Raw genomic sequence first — 17,457 nt, forward strand, 5'->3', positions numbered from 1 at the left:
TTATTTCACTTTGTTTGACTTTGGTTTGACTTTACTTTCGTTGGTTGACTTTTTAAGTTGACTTGTTTGAATGGTTTTGAAATTAGTCTTCCGCTGTGTGTCTTTGATAGTTGCCTTAGCCGTTTTCACGGTGGCGGTAATGTCTTAGATATTCCTATTTAAAGTTTTAAACAGGGCAAAACAGGTATTTTAAAAGAAAGGAATTTCTAAGGTGTTACAAATAGAGAAACCAGATCATCAACGACGAGGTGCAGAAGCTGATCGAAACTGGAAAGATTAGGGAAGTGAAATATCCTGATTGGTTAGCAAACGTCGTCGTGGCCAGCAAGAAAAATGGCAAATGGAGGGTGTGTATCGACTTCACCGTCCTCAATAAGGCATGCCCCAAAAACCCTTTCCCTCTGCCTCACATTGATGCAATGGTCGACGCCACAGCAGGACATGAGTTGCTGACATTCATGGACGCCTATTCTGGATACAACCAAATATTGATGCACCCGGAAGACCAGGAAAAGACAGTGTTCATGACGGATAAAGGTATATATTGATAAACTTATGCCTTTTGGACTAAAAAACGCAGGTGCAACATATCAACGGCTCGTGAACAAGATGTTCAAGGACCAGCTAGGAGACACGATGGAAGTATACATCGACGACATGCTCATCAAGTCAAAGAAGGCAACAGATCACATCTCACATCTCAAACAGTCCTTCGACGTCCTACGTCAGTATGGTATGAAACTACTACTAAATGTTCCTCTGGAGTGTCCGCAGGGAAATTTTTAGGGTACATTGTGATGCAACGAGGGATTGAAGCCAGCCCCAACCAGATTAAAGCCATAATCAACATTCAATCCCCAAAGAACGTCAAAGAAACGCAAAAGCTAACAGGACGTGTCGCAGCGCTAAACCGCCTCATTTCTAAATCATCAGACAAATGTCACCTATTTTATGACGTCCTCAAAAAGAGTAAGGGATTTGAATGGACTGAGCAGCACGAAAAAGCTTTACAAGATCTGAAAGCCTACTTAATGACTCCTCTACTACTATCAAAACCGAAACAACATGAAACGTTGGAGCTATACTTGGCCGTCAGTCCAGTAGCAGTCAGTGTCGTCCTTGCAAGAGAGGACCAAGGACAATAACTGCCCGTATATTATATAAGTAAGTCTTTGCTTGATGCAGAGACCAGGTATTCCTCACTTGAAAAACTCATACTTGCCTTATATACAGCTGTTAAAAAATTACGTCACTATTTTGAAACTCACCCAGTGGTGGTGAGGACTAACTTCCCGATTAAGTCTATGTTGCGTAGGCCCAAATTGACACATAGATTAGCTAAGTGGAGCATATCCCTCAACACTTACAACATCACTTATCAGCCTAGGACCGCAATCAAGTCCCAAGCACTTGCTGATTTTGTGGCAGACTTTAGCCCAGAACTAGAGACTTCAGCGAGCAAAGAGTTAGAAGACATCAACAACGTCAACCAGCAATCAGTTTGGACAATGTTCTGCGACGGCTCGTCTAATCAACGCGACGCCGGGCTAGGAGTTGTGCTAAAGTCGCCACAGGGGGAGTTGATAGTACAATCCATCAGTTGTGACTTCAAAGCAACAAATAATGAAGCGGAGTATAAGGCGTTAATAAAAGGAATGAGGGTAGCCCGGGATCTACAAGCTACGGGGCTCAACGTCTTCAGTGATTCGTTACTAATCGCCAGCCAGCTAAATGGAGAATTTGCCGTTAAAGACTCCAAAATGATGGCATACCTAGAAAAAGCAAAAACCCTCGCAAAAACATTCAACCCATTCTCCATCAAAAAAATACCCAGAGATAAAAATACTCAAGCCGACGCATTAGCCAACCTCGGCTCAGCCCTCAGAAAATCACCGTTCACCAGCATACCCCTTGTCCACTTAACAACGCCATCAATCGACACCACATCAACACCAGATGTCATGGAAATAACAACTGAAGACAATTGGACGACGCCTATCTTGAAGTATTTGAGAGATGACGTCCTCCCAAGCGACCCCCTCGAAGCAAAGAAAATAAGGTATAAGGCGTCCCAATACACCATTTTACATAACGTGTTGTTTTAAGTGTCCTCAACAGGTCTTCTTCAAAGATGTCTTGTGGGCGACGAACGATGGGAAATGTTGCAAGAGCACCACGACGGAGAATGCGGTAGCCACGCTGGAGCGAGAGGACTAGCAACCAAGCTGCTCAGAATAGGCTACTTTTGGCCAAAGTTGAGAAAAGACGCAGAAAAATACATTGCAAAGTGCGACAGCTGTCAACGTCATGCAGGGGTATCACACCAACCACCAGAAATGATGCACCTTACGCTATGCCTCTGGTCATTCATGAAGTGGGGTATGGACATCGTAGGCAAACTACCCCAAGCTCCAGGACAAAAAGTCTTCATGCTAGCCATGACAAACTACTTCTCTAAATGGATCGAAGCCGATTCATTTACCCGGGTACGCGACAAATAAGTTATATCTTTCATATGGCGTAACATTATATGCAGGTTTGGCATCCCATCCGAAATTGTATGCGACAATGGATCACAATTCATCAGTGACAAGACCAAGAGATTCTGTGAAAAATGGAACATCAAACTCTACACATCCACTCCAAGATATCCACAAGCAAATGGGCAAGCAGAATCAAGTAACAAGACCATTATCGCGTCATTGAAGAAGAGATTGAAAGATACCAAGGGAAAATGGGCAGAAGAATTACCTTCCGTCCTATGGGAAAACAGGACAACTCCGAGGACGTCAACAGGCCAGACGCCCTTCTCTTTGGTGTACGGTTGTGAAGCAGTGCTCCCATCAGAGGTGCGTATCCCAACAGCAAAGTACGGACTCATGACAACAGAGCAGAATGACGAGGAAATGGTTACTAACTTAGATTCAAGTGAAGAACTCCAAGAAGCAGCACTCATAAGGATGGCAGCGCAACAGCAAGTAGTAGCCAGATGCTTCAACAAAAAAGTTAAGGCAAAAGTCTTTAGAATTGGTGATTGGGTATTGAGGAAAGTCTTCCAAAACACCAAGAACCCCGCAAATGGTAAGCTTGGGCCAACATGGGAAGGACCTTACCAAATCATTGACGTCGCAGGTAAGGGGGCATATAGACTTATGTCTCAAGAAGGTAAAATCGTTCCATGAAGTTGGAACGTCACACACTTAAAGACTTACCATTTTTAAAGCTTTAATGTTATGTCTAAATTTCAAAAGATTTCAAGTTTGCCGAGTTTTCAATTCAAGTCGTTATTTTTTCTATTTCATCACGAGTATTGACTTTGGCATTAGAGGGCTGTTGGCAAAAACGCCAACGGCCAAGTCTAACGCTTGTTTTGCAGAATAACTTACGCGTCAGCGGAGAATTTTCTCAAATCACAAGGAATGTTCCACGCCAAACGCTCAAGAACCCTAAGATATTGGCGTTACCGTCATACATTGGGGGCAAACATAGGCTGTAACACCAAATTCAAATAAGGCTCCCTACGCCAGTGGCCTTGACGCCAGTTTCACAAGCGGCCTTGACGCCAGTTTCACAAGTGGCCTTGACGCCAGTTCCACAAATGGCATTGACGCCAATGGCCTTGACGCCAGTTTCACAAGTGGCCTTGACGCCAGAAACCCCTTAGCAAAGATTATGAAAAGCTTGTAAAAGACTTAAACGTCTTTTTCGTTAATTAAATTTTTTCAAATATTTTTTGTAAATACGCATGTTTTGGCTTTACCATACGAATAAAGACAAAAGTTAGAAACATTTGCATAAGTTAAAGTCAAATGCATGTTAACAAAATACTGCAGGAAACAAAGAAAGCAAGTTGTTCAAAATACAAACGCCACAAACAAGGCGTCCAAAACACAAAATGCAAAAGTTCACAGATTCAAAAACATAAGTCAAGCAGAACATCAAAAGAGAAAGATGCCAGCAGTCAAGCGTCCTGAGCAACATCCTCATCAGCATTCCGAACCTGCTCAACATTCTGAACTGGGGTCTCAATCAAGGCAAAAGACATGTCCTGGACATCGGTTGGCACCGACTCAGCTGTAGACTTGGCCTCTTCAGCTTCTTTCTCTGACTCAGACTCGATATCAGTTGCGGTGCCCAAAGACTGAAGGAAGATGTCAATCTCCCTCTGAGCATCCTCCTTAGTCAGACGATCAACCAAGAAGCGCTTCAAAACCTTGGCACGCCCAGTCAGCTGCTCCAGACACTTGGAGTCCTTGGCATCCTCTTGGACGTCAATCAACTCTTTCTCCAACTCAAACGCATTCTTGGTCATGGCAGCAACTTTCTGGTTCAAATCTTTAACACTTGTGTTCAAACCTGCAATTTCATTGTTTTTCTCCTCAAGTACTTTTTGAGCAGCGTCCAATGAACGCTTCACTTTGGCTAACTCCTCATTACTAGTACGAGCTTCCCCTATGGAAGCAGTAAGTGCATTCTTGACATTGCGCAGCTCATTTTCATTTGAAATAAAGTGGCCCCGAATGGCCAGCGGATCCTGAAAAGCCTGCAAAAACAAAGTAACGTCAAATGACGTGTAATACATTCAAATAAGACAGAAAAGAAGAACAATCCTCTTACATGCAATTGCAGGTTGATAGCTTCGCCAACTATCTCTGGAGGTTTGAACTGACTCAAACGCTTAGCAGAACCAGGAAAAAATAATTTTTCTATGGTAGGCCATAGCGACGCAGTATTCGGTTCCCCAGATAGAAAACTGGCAGGATCCCTAACTTCATATTCTTCTTCTTTGATTTGCTTTTCTTTACCAGATGAAGAACGAACGCTGGAAACTTTCTTGTCCACAGGTTTCTTCTCAGCAGGTTTTTTCTCACCAGGCTTCTTATTAGGAATCTTGACGTCAATGGGTTTCGCGTCAATAATCACCTCAGGGGCAGTCGAAGCACCAGATGTTTGCTTCCTTTTCTTCGCAGTCTCTCTCAATCATCTCACCCATGGTCATGGAACTAACTCGGGTCTTGGAAGAGTGAGCAGCATCTGGAAAAAACCAAAGAGTCAGGAAAAATCAAAACCTTTAAAGAAGCATAATAAAATAAGGTGTCACCTGAAGTCATAGTCGTGGTATCGCCAAGAATTCTCACGTCCTCCTCCGTATTAGAGCTCGACTGTTTTGAAACTTCAACACCAACACAAGGGAACATCCTATCTTTAAAAGGAACACTCAAAAAAGCCTTCACCTTGTTGTCACTCTTATCTCTAACAGCGACAGCGTTTACGTCAATCACTGCAAAACGAAGCATATAAGAGAGGTGTCAACCACAAATACCAGCAAATGACAAAGAAAAAGCGAAGTATACCTCCGCCATGCCACCCAATCCTTATCCATTGGGCGTCTTCCCCGAGAGTCTCTTTGTCAACAAACACATAACATGTCTTCCATCCACGATCATTGGCATTCACTTTCCCAACTAGGGCAGAACGACCACGTCGCACATGAAGGGTACATCTGTTAGAAGCTTAGACATGGATTTTGTATACATGAGCCAAATCAGAAATATCAAAGGGATCTTCCCAGCCTTCAGTCACCTTCGCAATCACTTGAGCAACTCCCCAGACTAGGGGCATCACTTGCCCTGGGCTCAGGTCAAGCACCTCCATGAAGGAACGAGTTAAAGTATTAAACTGAAAATCAAACCCCAGCTTAAAGGGATATTCATAAAAAATAATGTGGCCTTCAGGGCAGTCCTCAGGACGCAGGTCCTTAGAAGGAACTACCATCAAAACACTCTCAGGGAAGCCCGCCATGGAAGCAAAGGACGGAAGCTCCTCTTCGGTAACTGTCCTAGAAGGAATCTCAAGCGTCGCCATAGTCTCAACGGGTAAATCCCTAGATTTCTGGAAAATTCTAAGTGAAAACCTAGATCTAGAACTACCCCCTTTCATCTCAAAACAAGAAATTAAAGAAATTGAAAGTCAAAGTCGAAGAAATTACCTGAGTAAGAGTAAGAAGATCGCACCAGAAAAGCCTCGAGGAGCACCGGAATTCTTCGATTTGAAAAGTTTGAAAAGTTTAAAATTTTTTGAAAGAGTTCAAAGTGAATCAGGGAAAGTAATTTCTCAGCATTTATAAAGGGTAGTTGGAAGTTATTTCATCAAGAGAAAATGGGGAAACGTGAAGCAACGTGGAAGTTGAATAAATTGGACAAGGTAAAAGTAACGGTCAGAAAATTCAGGGTGAGTGCGCTGAGTTGGCAGTGCAAGATTGTTACTTCGAATCTTGAGGAATCCAAAGCAACAATCAGGGGCAAATTGTTAGTGCAGAATTTTCATGACGCGTCTAAGGCTCAGGCGTCGCGCAGAAGCGTCATCCTAAGTTCACAACTGACGTCCCTATAATCCAGGGAATCATTTGACTAATTCCGCAACCCAAGAAGCCCGGTATATTCAGCAAGATAATACCGTTGTTTAAACCTAGCAGGATCAGAAGAATGGGTCAATAAACTAACCTCCTTATTTCATGGAAAAGATAATCATTGAGATTCAACGGTTACCTTGAAGACTTAGGCTGTCGTTTTCTTCTTATAAATAGGGATGTATTTTAGCTGTAGAATACAGACTACACTCTCTCTCAAGTATTCATTAAGCTCTTAAGAACTACACTGTAACAATTGATTATTCATAGTGCAATCGGTGGATCTCTCCCACCCGCAGTTTTTCCCACTTCATTGGGTTTTCTGCGTCAACAAAATATCGTTTTGTTCATCATTTATATTTCGCATTCTTTTGATTATAGCATGATTGTCTAGCCGTCGACGTCCCAGCCTAACGTAGTTCCTTGACGATTTTTGCCATTAACAGTAAGTATAGTCAATTTAGGGTTCTTCGATAGTGGATTATTGAACTTTATTTATAATTACTGAATTTATGAAAGATTATAATGATCCATTTTGCTGGTAGAATTTTGTTGTGTGCAATTTAAGTTGATATACTTAAGCGAGACGAATTTGATGTGATTTTTGGAGCCTAATTTGATAATTTAGTCAAATTTGGTTGTTAATACCCAATTTAGAAGCTTATTTACTTTGCAATTTCGCCTAAAATGGAATTGTGAGGTTGGGATCATGGATTCAAACAAGTGATATTTTGAAATGTGTTGCAGGTTGTTGTTTAAAACCTTCTATTGTAGGACAAATTATGTAAATAGACCTTTTCTTCCCCGGTTCAGGGTGGCTGCCTCTCTCAGAGTCGATTTTGACAATTTGGAGGCCCAGGGCAAATTGATTATTAAAAAAATTATTTATTTTTATAATTATTAAATAGTTATGTAATTTGTTAATTCGTAAATAATTTTATATAATTTGTTAAATATTTTTTCTCTTTATTTAATTGCATTATTTGGACATTTTCACTATTCACACTTTTCTTTTGCCTTCTTTTGTGATTTATATTATAATTAAATATTATATTTTTATAATTTATTTAAATAAATAACTAGTAATCATCAATGAATAACAACTAATCAATCATCCATAAGTATATATTTCAATAACTATATATTTAATGACACTGCACACTAAAAAAATTCGTTCTTTTTTTTTTTTTTTTTTTTTGAAACAATTCATTCTTGGTTTGATAACGCACCATTCTTTTTTTTTCCTTTTTTGTAATTTTCATATGGAAAATATTAGTGTAAAATAGAAATGCATATACATATGATAAGTAAAAGGAAAGTCTCACATAATACAATAAAATAATGAAAAAAATAACCGCAATAAGTCGAACTTTAGGTGATCTTCCAATATTAATTCAACTTTAATAAATTAAAAAATAAGTCTAACATTGATGTCTATATTCCATAAAATATTTTAAGTACTAGAATTTACTTGTGATCAGTCAAATAAATCATCATTTGACTTATACTATAATGAACTCTCATTTAAATAAGAATTGTCTTAATTAAAAATAAAATATAGCTTAATATTAACATATACAAAAAATTAATTTTAAGTTTAATTATAAATAATTTTTTAAAAGACTAGGGTGTCGGGTTTGGTGTGGAGGGCTGGGTGGTCATAGGTTCGTGCCGACTAGAGTGGGTGAGAGTTGTGTGGGTTCGATGAATCAGCTAGGTTGGGGCTAGGTGGGAGTTCGCCGCATAAGTGTGGTTTGAGAGTAAGGGTTGGGCTTTGGTTGAGAGTTTGCCACATAAGTAGGGTTCGAGAGTTAGAGTTAAGGTTTGGGTGGGTATTCACTAGACTGGTTGGGACACTAAGGTGTAAAGTTAAAATGTATCCAATTAAAGGAATTGATGTAGTATTAGAGAAACTCCAATAGTAAGCTAATTAGCAAATTAGCTTTTTTAGGCTACATAAGATTTTAAAGCTAATTTCTTTTGTAACTAGTTTGTGCATGCGTAGTATTAAAGAAGAATTTGTCATGCATGCGTCAAGATTACAGTTTAGCCCAAGCAATTTGGAGTAAGTGCAATTATTATGTGGTTTTGTTTTACTCTCTTTGTAGTATGAGTGACTGGTGGGAGCACTGTTTTGGTAATTTTTGGTAGGAAATAGTGAGTTTAATTACCATGTATTGGGCTACGTGGGGCGCAAGGAACAAATGAATGATTGAGGGTGAAAATCCGAATGTTGAACAAATTGTTGCCTATGTTTTGAAGATTAATACGAAGGGGCGTGAGGTGGCAAAGTTGTATAACAAGGGGAATTGATGGGTGGAAAGAGTGTCTTTGTGGGCGGGTCTCCTCTGGCATCTAATGTGGTTAAAATTATTGTTGATGCTGGTGTTTTGGGGGAGATGGGTCTGGGTGCAGTTTGCAGGAATAGTGAGGGGGTGGTACTTTCGGGAGCTACGGTGTAGTGGAGTGAAAAATGAGAGACTAAGTTTGCAGAGGTGAAAACGGTATTTTAGGGCATGAAGATTGCGAGACACAAGGGTATGAGTTGCATTGAGATCGAGAGTGATAATCTGGTGGTGATTGAGGCAATGAGGAAGCGTTTGTATGGCCCTAGTTCCTATCATCTAATTATAAAGGATATTCTAGAATTTTTTTTTCTTTTAATTTTACTAGTGTTTCATGGTCTGTTGTAAAGCGAGGGGGTAATAATGTAGTACACAAATTGACTCACTTTCAACCATGGGAGTTTGGCCAATGGGTGTGGAGTGATGTAATCTCTCCTCGCATTTTGGAAATTTAGTTGATCTAGATGTGTTTTTTTTTTTTTAAAAAAAAAGTATTAAAGCTGTCACTTCCAAAGTTATTCATTAACAATTTCCGTTTTACACAGAACACTAACCAACTCATACAATTAACTAAGTGAATTCTACACTTGCTAGTCTGCAACTGCATTTATAATAAAATGTAGGTGACCGTCAACTGATGTTAAAACCGCAAAGGTAACACTACCTATACAATTGTATAGTTCACACTTCACACGGCACTATTAGTATGCCATAATGGCCATGACAAAACAGTCATCCTAACCACATTTCTTTGAGGAAAACTCATCCTAAACACATGATAAATTGTGATTTATTTATGTTACCATACTTTCCTTTCGTTTGTTATAAACTCAGTTTAATTAATGTAATTTCAGTTGTTTTCAAATTTTATAAAAAAAAACAAAAAAAACCTACAAACAATTTATACAAGGTTTTTTTTTTTTTAACAAGACAAATTATACTCCCTCCGTCCCTTTATTACATGTTTATTTCTCATTTTACACGGGAATTAAGAAGGTTAAAGGTTCTTTAAAACTAATGATTGGGTGTATAAATATGCATGTGGGGTTAGAGAGAATAAAAAAGTGGTTGGGAATTAGGATAGAGAAAGTATTGGAAATTGATATTAAAGTACAAAATAGAAAAGGAAAAAGGGTGACAAATCATCAAAAAGAGAATAATATTGTAAAAAAGTACAACCTATAAATAAAAACAGGCACTTAATTTTGATGACCTAAAAAATGAATACAAACATGTAATAAAGGGACGGAGGGAGTACAAGCTTTGGTGTATGATGATAAAATTTGGGAAAGGAAGTGTAAATTTAAACTACGGCTATTTCATGAAATGCCACTGAGAACTTTAAAAATTCACCAAATGCCATCCAACTTTTCAAAATTCACTGTCACATCGTGCCAATAATGAGGCCTGGACGTTAACACTCCGTTAATGGGATTCTTAATTCACCAAATGCCACTGACTAATTACTAATTTTCACCAAATGCCATTACTTATTTAAGTTATTACACAGTATACCTCTAAAGTAACGACTAGTTTTTTCCAACAATTTTGTATTATTGTTGGGGCAAAGTAGCCGTTGCACACACATTCTTGTATAAATGTAAGACTTAGAACACATATTGCAACCCTCTTACTTGCATAATCATGAGTTTGAAATCAAACACATCTTCATCAACACACGAGTGTGCATATGTGCGCGTTCCAAAAAAAATTTGCGGTTGTGGCAGAAAATATGCGATTAGAAGTTCGGAGTCAACATCAAATCCACAAAGGCTTTATTACAAGTGTGACTCATGTAATAGCTTCAAGTGGTGCAAAGTTTTGAAGCCGCAAGAAGGTCAAAGTACGGGAAGCTACTATGATAGGGATGGACCGAGACATAGAAATTTGCATGATGAATTGAAGCATTTGAAGAAGAAAGTGAAACAGCAGCAAAAACTTCTCAATTCTGTTTTGAAATTAGGTGTATTGATGTGTGTAATATTTGTGATTGTAATGATGAAGTGAACAAAATGTAATTGCAATGAAATTGAATAAAGTGTTACTTTGAACATGTCTTTTATAATTCTTCCTGTTTCAGTCATGTTCATCCAAAAAATAAGGCCACTGTTCACCTAAAAAATTAAGGCCACTGTTTTCAAGTTTACACATAATATTTCCCAAAAAAAAACCAACACAACACAGCACACATTAGAATTTTAATGTTAAAAAACTAGACTCCATTAACAAGTATTTATGCATTCAAAAGTGCAGGGGTTTGGAGTTCAAGCAGCTTTCATTGCTCTCTTCTTGGGCTTCGAAGTGCTTGCTTCAGCTTCTATATTGTTGTTGTTTGCTGCACTTGTTGCTTCAGCTTCGGCATTGTTGTTGTTTGCTGCACTTGTTGCTTCAGCTACTGCAATCTTTTTCTTTGCTGCACATGTCAACATGTTGTGACCCAACTCATTGCATAGGATGCACTTAATTGTGATATGCCTCTTCCCTTTTCTTGCTTCATTTGCCCCTCTTCTTCTCTGCTTCTTAGGTCTACCCGCAGATTTTTTCACTGGGGGTGGTAGTATGTCAGGGAGGTTGAATGAAGGCCACTGAGTTTGGTCAGGCATTGGGTGCATATGCTCTGCATAAGTGTTTTTGTATGCCCTCCCTTTGAAATAAGGTGACACAAAATCAACAGGTTGTACCCTTTGGTGGTAAATCACCCTAAGAACATGCTTGCATGGGATTCCTGAATGCTGCCACATCCACATGTTCCAGCCCCTATCTTGATAGGAAAGTAGACATGTTGATCCCTCACCTCAAACTCATCACCACCACATGGTGTTGCATAGCAGAACCTGGACTCATCGGATCTTGTTTGCAGGATCTTGGTTGCATAGTCAGTGAGGTCTCCATCTCCCATGGTTGTTGCTTTATCAAACCTTGGAGCCATCCTCTTCATACACCATTGCCTTATAGCTGCAAAATGGAAACCATTTAACTGAATTAACAGAGAAAATAGAGTGATGTGTCAAACTGATTCAAGAACAGAGACAAAGCATTTTATTACCTTCAAGAAGTTCTAAAACTTGTAGATCTCTGTATGGTTGGGTGCATGAGTTGAAGGATTCAACAAAATTTGTTATGTTATGATCACAACAAAGTGTTGTGTCAAACTACTGCCTTGACCATGCCTCAGTTATACTGTTCAAGTACTCAACAGCCTTTGGATTGTAGGCATGAATCTTGGTCATAGCTTTGTTGAACACATATGTGTTGTAAGCATCAGCAGCAATCCAGAATAGCTTGTGAAAAGCTGTTCCACTGAATCCTTTTGTTTTGCAGTTGTTGTACAAGTGCTGACAGCAGATTCTTCTACTAGCTCTAGGGAATGTTTCCTTAACTGTTGCATCAACCCCCTACATATGCATTTGACAAGTCAATAAGCTGGAGTACAAAATAGAAGAAACAAAGTATGAACGAAAAAATGAAAAGTTACCTTCATCTTGTCAGAAATAAATGTCCAATCATCTCTGTTGCATCCCTCCTTCTCAAACAGACATTTCAAATTCCTCATAAAATAACCCCAACTATCAACACTCTCTGTACTCACTATGCCATAAGCAATCACAAAAATCTCATTGTTCCCATCAATCCCAACTGCTGTCAGTAGTATGCCTTTATAATATCAACTTAGATGGGCCTCATCAATGCCAATGATCGGCCTACAGCCTGCCAAAAACCCTCTCACTTAGGCCCCAAAAGAGAAAAAGCATGCCTTGAACCTAGGTTGGACATTTGCAGAAAGTTGTGTCCAAGTCACTAGAGCATAACTCCCTGGGTTGGTTTGCTTCACCATCTCAGCATACCTTGGAAGGAGACTGTAGGCCTCACCAAAGCCCTCATGTATCATCTCCTTGGCAATGGCTTTAACCTTGTAAAATAGCCTTTTCTTCACTTGAATCCTGTATCTTTCCATACAGATTCTTTGAAGAGACTCAACAGAATTGTTTGGATTGGCTTGAATATTAGATTGCTGATGTCTGCAAAGCCAATCAGAAGTTACAGCAGGATTTATCTCAAGCCTACCACAAGTTGCATGCTCCCCTGTTAATGTCTTGATTTCCCAACTGATCCTATCAGTCATGGTGGAAGCATGAATTCTCCAGTTGCAACCATCTATAGCACATCTAGCTATAAACCTTTGTGGGTCACTCTTTTCAACAAACACACCAAAACCTTCTTGTACACAGAAATCCTTAAAGACATCACTGAATGACTCTTTGTCTGCAAAGATTAACCAAGGCTCTAGTCTAATGGTTCCAAATTCCTAATGAGTCCAAACTTTTTCATTCTTGTATGTCTTATCCATAGGTGAACTCCCATCAAGATAATCTTCAAATTGCTTTTGAGGGATGTCATCATATAAGCATCCAACTTCTTCCTTATCTTCTATGAAGTCAGCAAGATCATCATCATCATGTTCACTGGCAGATGTTATGTAATCTGAATCCTCACTGTCACCATCATCAGATCTGTCATCCTCACTTGTGTCAACCCTAGCTGATGACCTCCTATTTCTTTCAAATTTCCTTAAACTCACCCTTTGCTCATTACTTCCCCCAGCAACCCTTTTGCCACTGTTCTTTTTTGTTCTGAAGCCTGGTGGTCTTGACCTACCCACCTTTTTGGATTTCTAAGGCATGGCATTTCTAGTTTGAGTTGTCACTGTTTCTGCTTGAGGTTCAACTAGTGGAGGTGGAACTGGTTGCTGAGGTGAAGGGGGTGGTGGAGTTGTTTGTGGTTGAGGTGAAACTGGTGCTTCAGGTGATTGAGGTGGTGGGGTTGTTTGTGGTTCAGGTGAAAGTGGTGGTTCAGGTGAAAGTAGTGTTTCAGCTGGTGGGGTTATTTGTGGTTGAGGGGAGGGTTGGGTTGTTTCAGTTAGCCTTTTTTTGGGTGTTCTTTTCCTTTTCCTAGGAGTCATTTTCCTCCTTGCACATGAGGTTTTAGGCTGGTTTAGAGGAGAAGTTGGTTGAGGGTGTTTAGGTGGAATAGAAGGCTGAGTACTTTCTTCAGGCTCAGGCTGAGATACCCCAAGGAAAACCTCATCAGCTCCTGGAGTGTCAAACACTCTAACATACTGAAGATCACCACCATCAACATTAGCAACAGGAACCTCAACTGCAACTTTAAAAGGTTGTTGTTCCTCCAACTCTCTCTCAGTCTGGGCCTTTTCCTGTTCCAATCTAGCTTTCTCAGCCATGGCCTTAACCCTTTTTTGCCAATTAGCCTCAGCATCCTTAAACACCTGCCTAGGACTTTGCTCTTCCTCCAAGAATATTACTATTGTTTCCCTACCTTGAAACCACTCCCACATTTTTAGCATGTCCCTATCCCCACATAACTCCAACTTCCTATTAGTTCTAGGTGGCAGTACATACAAAGTGAAGCATTTGGGAAGCTTTGAGGGTGACAACATGATTGAGAGGTCCACCAACCTTGATTGGTATAAGGGACCGACCGTTCTTGAGGCTCTTGACTTGATCAACGAGCCAAAGAGGCCCTCAGACAAACCCCTTCGTCTGCCACTTCAGGATGTGTACAAGATTGGAGGTATTGGAACGGTGCCAGTGGGACGTGTTGAGACTGGTGTATTGAAGTCTGGTATGCTTGTTACCTTCGGTCCCATTGGACTGACCACTGAAGTTAAGTCAGTTGAGATGCACCACGAGTCCCTTCCAGAGGCTCTTCCTGGTGACAACGTTGGGTTCAATGTTAAGAATTTTGCTGTCAAGGATCTCAAGCGTGGTTGTGTTGCTCTGATACCAACTGTCACGGTCCGGGAGTTTGGACCCCGTAACGTGCGGCGCGCTCTAGCCTTTTAGCCCCTCTCCCGATCAAGGCTAGCGTCCTTGCCGCCAAAAGGCTAGAGCGCGCCGCACGTTATGGGGTCCAAACTCGCGGACCGTGACAGTCAAACATGAACTCATACAAGTCCATTAGACTTGTTCTGTCAGTATCATCAACCAACACATCAAAGCCTTGATCTCTGTAATGGACGTCAAGCCACACTCTACTCGTCCTATCATCAATAAATGACATATTACTTTGCTGAACATCAACACACATCATTCATATCAACAACCACATAACAAAGCCTAACATACCAATACAGACATTGCCAAAATTCTATTTCAAGGAGTTCACAATCAAAAATCATAACAATGCCAAACCAATACCCACAAATACCATTTTCAACATGAATTTTAACATTAAATAACAAAATTCAAGTCAAATAACCACATTACACTGATCATTTCATAAAACCCTAACCCTAACCCAATTTTCGCAAAAAAAGTCAGATTCAAAACGCGAAATGCAGAACGAAAGTGAGATTATTACCTTGCTTGCTATTTCCAACACCTTGAAAGAATTTCAACTCACGAGTTTTCCTTCTACTTCCTCCAGTACTTGTCACCACTCTTCTGGTTCGCCCAGGTTCGGCAACAGATAAAGCTTCAACTTTTTTGCGTTTTTCATTCAGGAGAAGAAGAAAACTTCTTCTTTGTTTATGGATTTGAGGCTTTCAGTGATGATGAAAGCTCGAACAGAGGAAGGGAGTGGAATTTTTTTTTTTTTTGATCGAAATTGAAGAAGTCAGATAGTCAATGCAATATAAGGCGCCATTAAACACAATAAAGGGCATATAGGTCAATTCGCATTAACAGAGTGTTAACGTCCAGGCCTCATTAATGGCACGATGTGACATTATACTATTTGTCAATGGCATTTGGTGAATTTTTAAAGTTCTCAGTGGCATTTCATGAAATAGCCGTTTAAACTAATACTCTATATTCCGTAGTTTGTAAAACAAGTTAGTCAAAACCCTTAAAAGGCCTGCGCTATCCCATTTATTTATTATTAGACGGATCGATCCCTTTAATAACTGTGACGGCCCTGACGGGTCACAAGGGATCCATAGAATTGGTCTCTCTCAGATTAGTCAGACATCCATTGAAGCGCACTCAACGTTCTCCGTTGAATCTAGTTCTTGTATCCCCCATTGAAGCAACTTCTGAGGTAAGTTGTTTGTATTTGTTATCATCATATCAAATATCTCTGAAATCATGAGATCGATAATTGAATCAAATATCCCTATAATTATGAATCAAATTGTATTGCACAACACTTTAATGTTAGGATTTAACTATGAAATCAGAACTCTTTTCCCTCCTGCCCTGCCTCAGGGACGGGCCTGGTTGTAATTATTGGATTTTCGTTTTGTGAGAGCAAAATAAAAATTGTTTGATGCTACAATCAGGTAACCGGTAATTGATAAAAGTTGGCAAATTCGGTGATTTTAAAAAGAAATTTTTTCTGATATTATCCTTGCTAATATAGATATAGTTTGTTTAGCTCGAATATTAGTAGAATCTTAGGAAAATTATAGGTTTGCTTATTATGATGAACATAAATTGTTAGATAGTAGCCATTTCTTCACTCATATATAGCTATACTCATGTGATATAGTTATCATGTCCTTTTCTCCTTTTGTTTCCATGTCATTTCGTTTTCAAGATGAAGATGAATACCCAACATGCACTTATTGAATTCAATCTGTTTGTCTCAATATCTTTAGTTTGTTGGTACTATTCTGTTTTATTAAGGTGTCTCAACATAAACCTGTAGGCTTTTGCTTCCTAAAGTTTAATACAAGTATGTATTATTTTGTTGTATAAGAGAACTAGTCTTTTCCTTCCTAAATTTTTTTATTTGTTGTATTTTGATTTTGATTTTTTATAATGTATATATTAACCATGAAAGAAACCTTTCTAGTCATGCTAGACCCTCCAGGTTCGACTGGCTGAGTCCATAAATCATGATTGCTAGGGTGCTTATTTGGTTCAGTGTTCAGCCAAATGGATATATTGTTATTTGTACCTTCTCTTTGTAGCTCTGCAATGTATCAAGCTGATTATGATCATGTTTCTTTTATAGGAAACGCACTCCAGGAGCAGATATGCTAGCTAACAATTCCAATGATGACCAAAAGTGCAAAATTAGAAGGCTAGAACTCGCTGACAAAAACAAAGGTTTTATAGAGCTGTTGCGTCAGCTGACAGTTTGTGACTCAGTCTCGGACAAGGAATTTGAGGATAGATTTAAGGAGCTTGCCTCTGAGGGGGATGACCATATTATATGTGTAGTAGAAGATAATGACACTGGAAAGATTATAGCAACAGGAAGTGTATTCGTTGAGAAGAAATTTATTAGAAACTGTGGTAAGGTTGGTCACGTCGAAGATCTGGTAGTCGATGCTAATGCACGAGGGAAGCAATTGGGCAAGAAAATGATTGAGTTCCTCACTGAACATGCACAATCAATGGGATGCTACAAGGTTATCCTTGACTGTTCTACTGAGAACAAAGCATTTTATGAGAAATGTGGATTTAAGGAAAAGGAAATTCAGATGGTAAAGTATTTCCCTTAGTGAGAGTTTTCCTTGTGTTTTCGTACTTCTTCCATATGTGCATGCTTTACTGCAATAATAGGAGGGCAGGCTGATTTTGACAGATTGTAATCATTGTACAACACTCCATGACTTCACCATTTGAGGGAATGGTCACAATTTTTGTTCTTTGAGGAATTGAATAAAATGACCAAATTCAAGTACTCAATTTACTTGTTTTATAATAGTACTTATTAGCCAGTGAAAATATTCTTCAT

At 39.3% G+C, this 17,457-nt stretch overlaps 1 protein-coding gene and 2 pseudogenes across 2 annotated transcripts; all 3 read left to right on the forward strand.

Annotated features, from left to right (window-relative positions):
* Positions 1 to 419: 419 nt before the first annotated feature.
* On the forward strand, positions 420 to 3,182 carry LOC145571290 (uncharacterized). The gene is made up of 5 exons (XM_081630351.1): positions 420 to 537; positions 581 to 733; positions 1,186 to 2,059; positions 2,314 to 2,379; positions 2,537 to 3,182. The coding sequence occupies exons 1-5, from the start codon at positions 420 to 422 to the stop codon at positions 3,180 to 3,182; spliced, it is 1,857 nt and encodes a 618-aa protein (XP_081486477.1).
* Positions 3,183 to 14,114: 10,932 nt separating this feature from the next.
* On the forward strand, positions 14,115 to 15,382 carry LOC145571291 (elongation factor 1-alpha pseudogene; annotated as a pseudogene).
* Positions 15,383 to 15,673: 291 nt separating this feature from the next.
* Positions 15,674 to 17,400, forward strand: LOC145572541 (glucosamine 6-phosphate N-acetyltransferase pseudogene; annotated as a pseudogene). Its single transcript, XR_014096879.1, has 2 exons — positions 15,674 to 15,810; positions 16,729 to 17,400. The product of XR_014096879.1 is annotated as a glucosamine 6-phosphate N-acetyltransferase pseudogene (transcript).
* The last annotated feature ends 57 nt before the right edge of the window (positions 17,401 to 17,457 follow it).

This window comes from Chenopodium album, chromosome 12 (genome assembly GCF_948465745.1).
Source record: "Chenopodium album chromosome 12, dcCheAlbu1.1, whole genome shotgun sequence".
Taxonomy (NCBI): Eukaryota; Viridiplantae; Streptophyta; class Magnoliopsida; order Caryophyllales; family Amaranthaceae; genus Chenopodium; species Chenopodium album.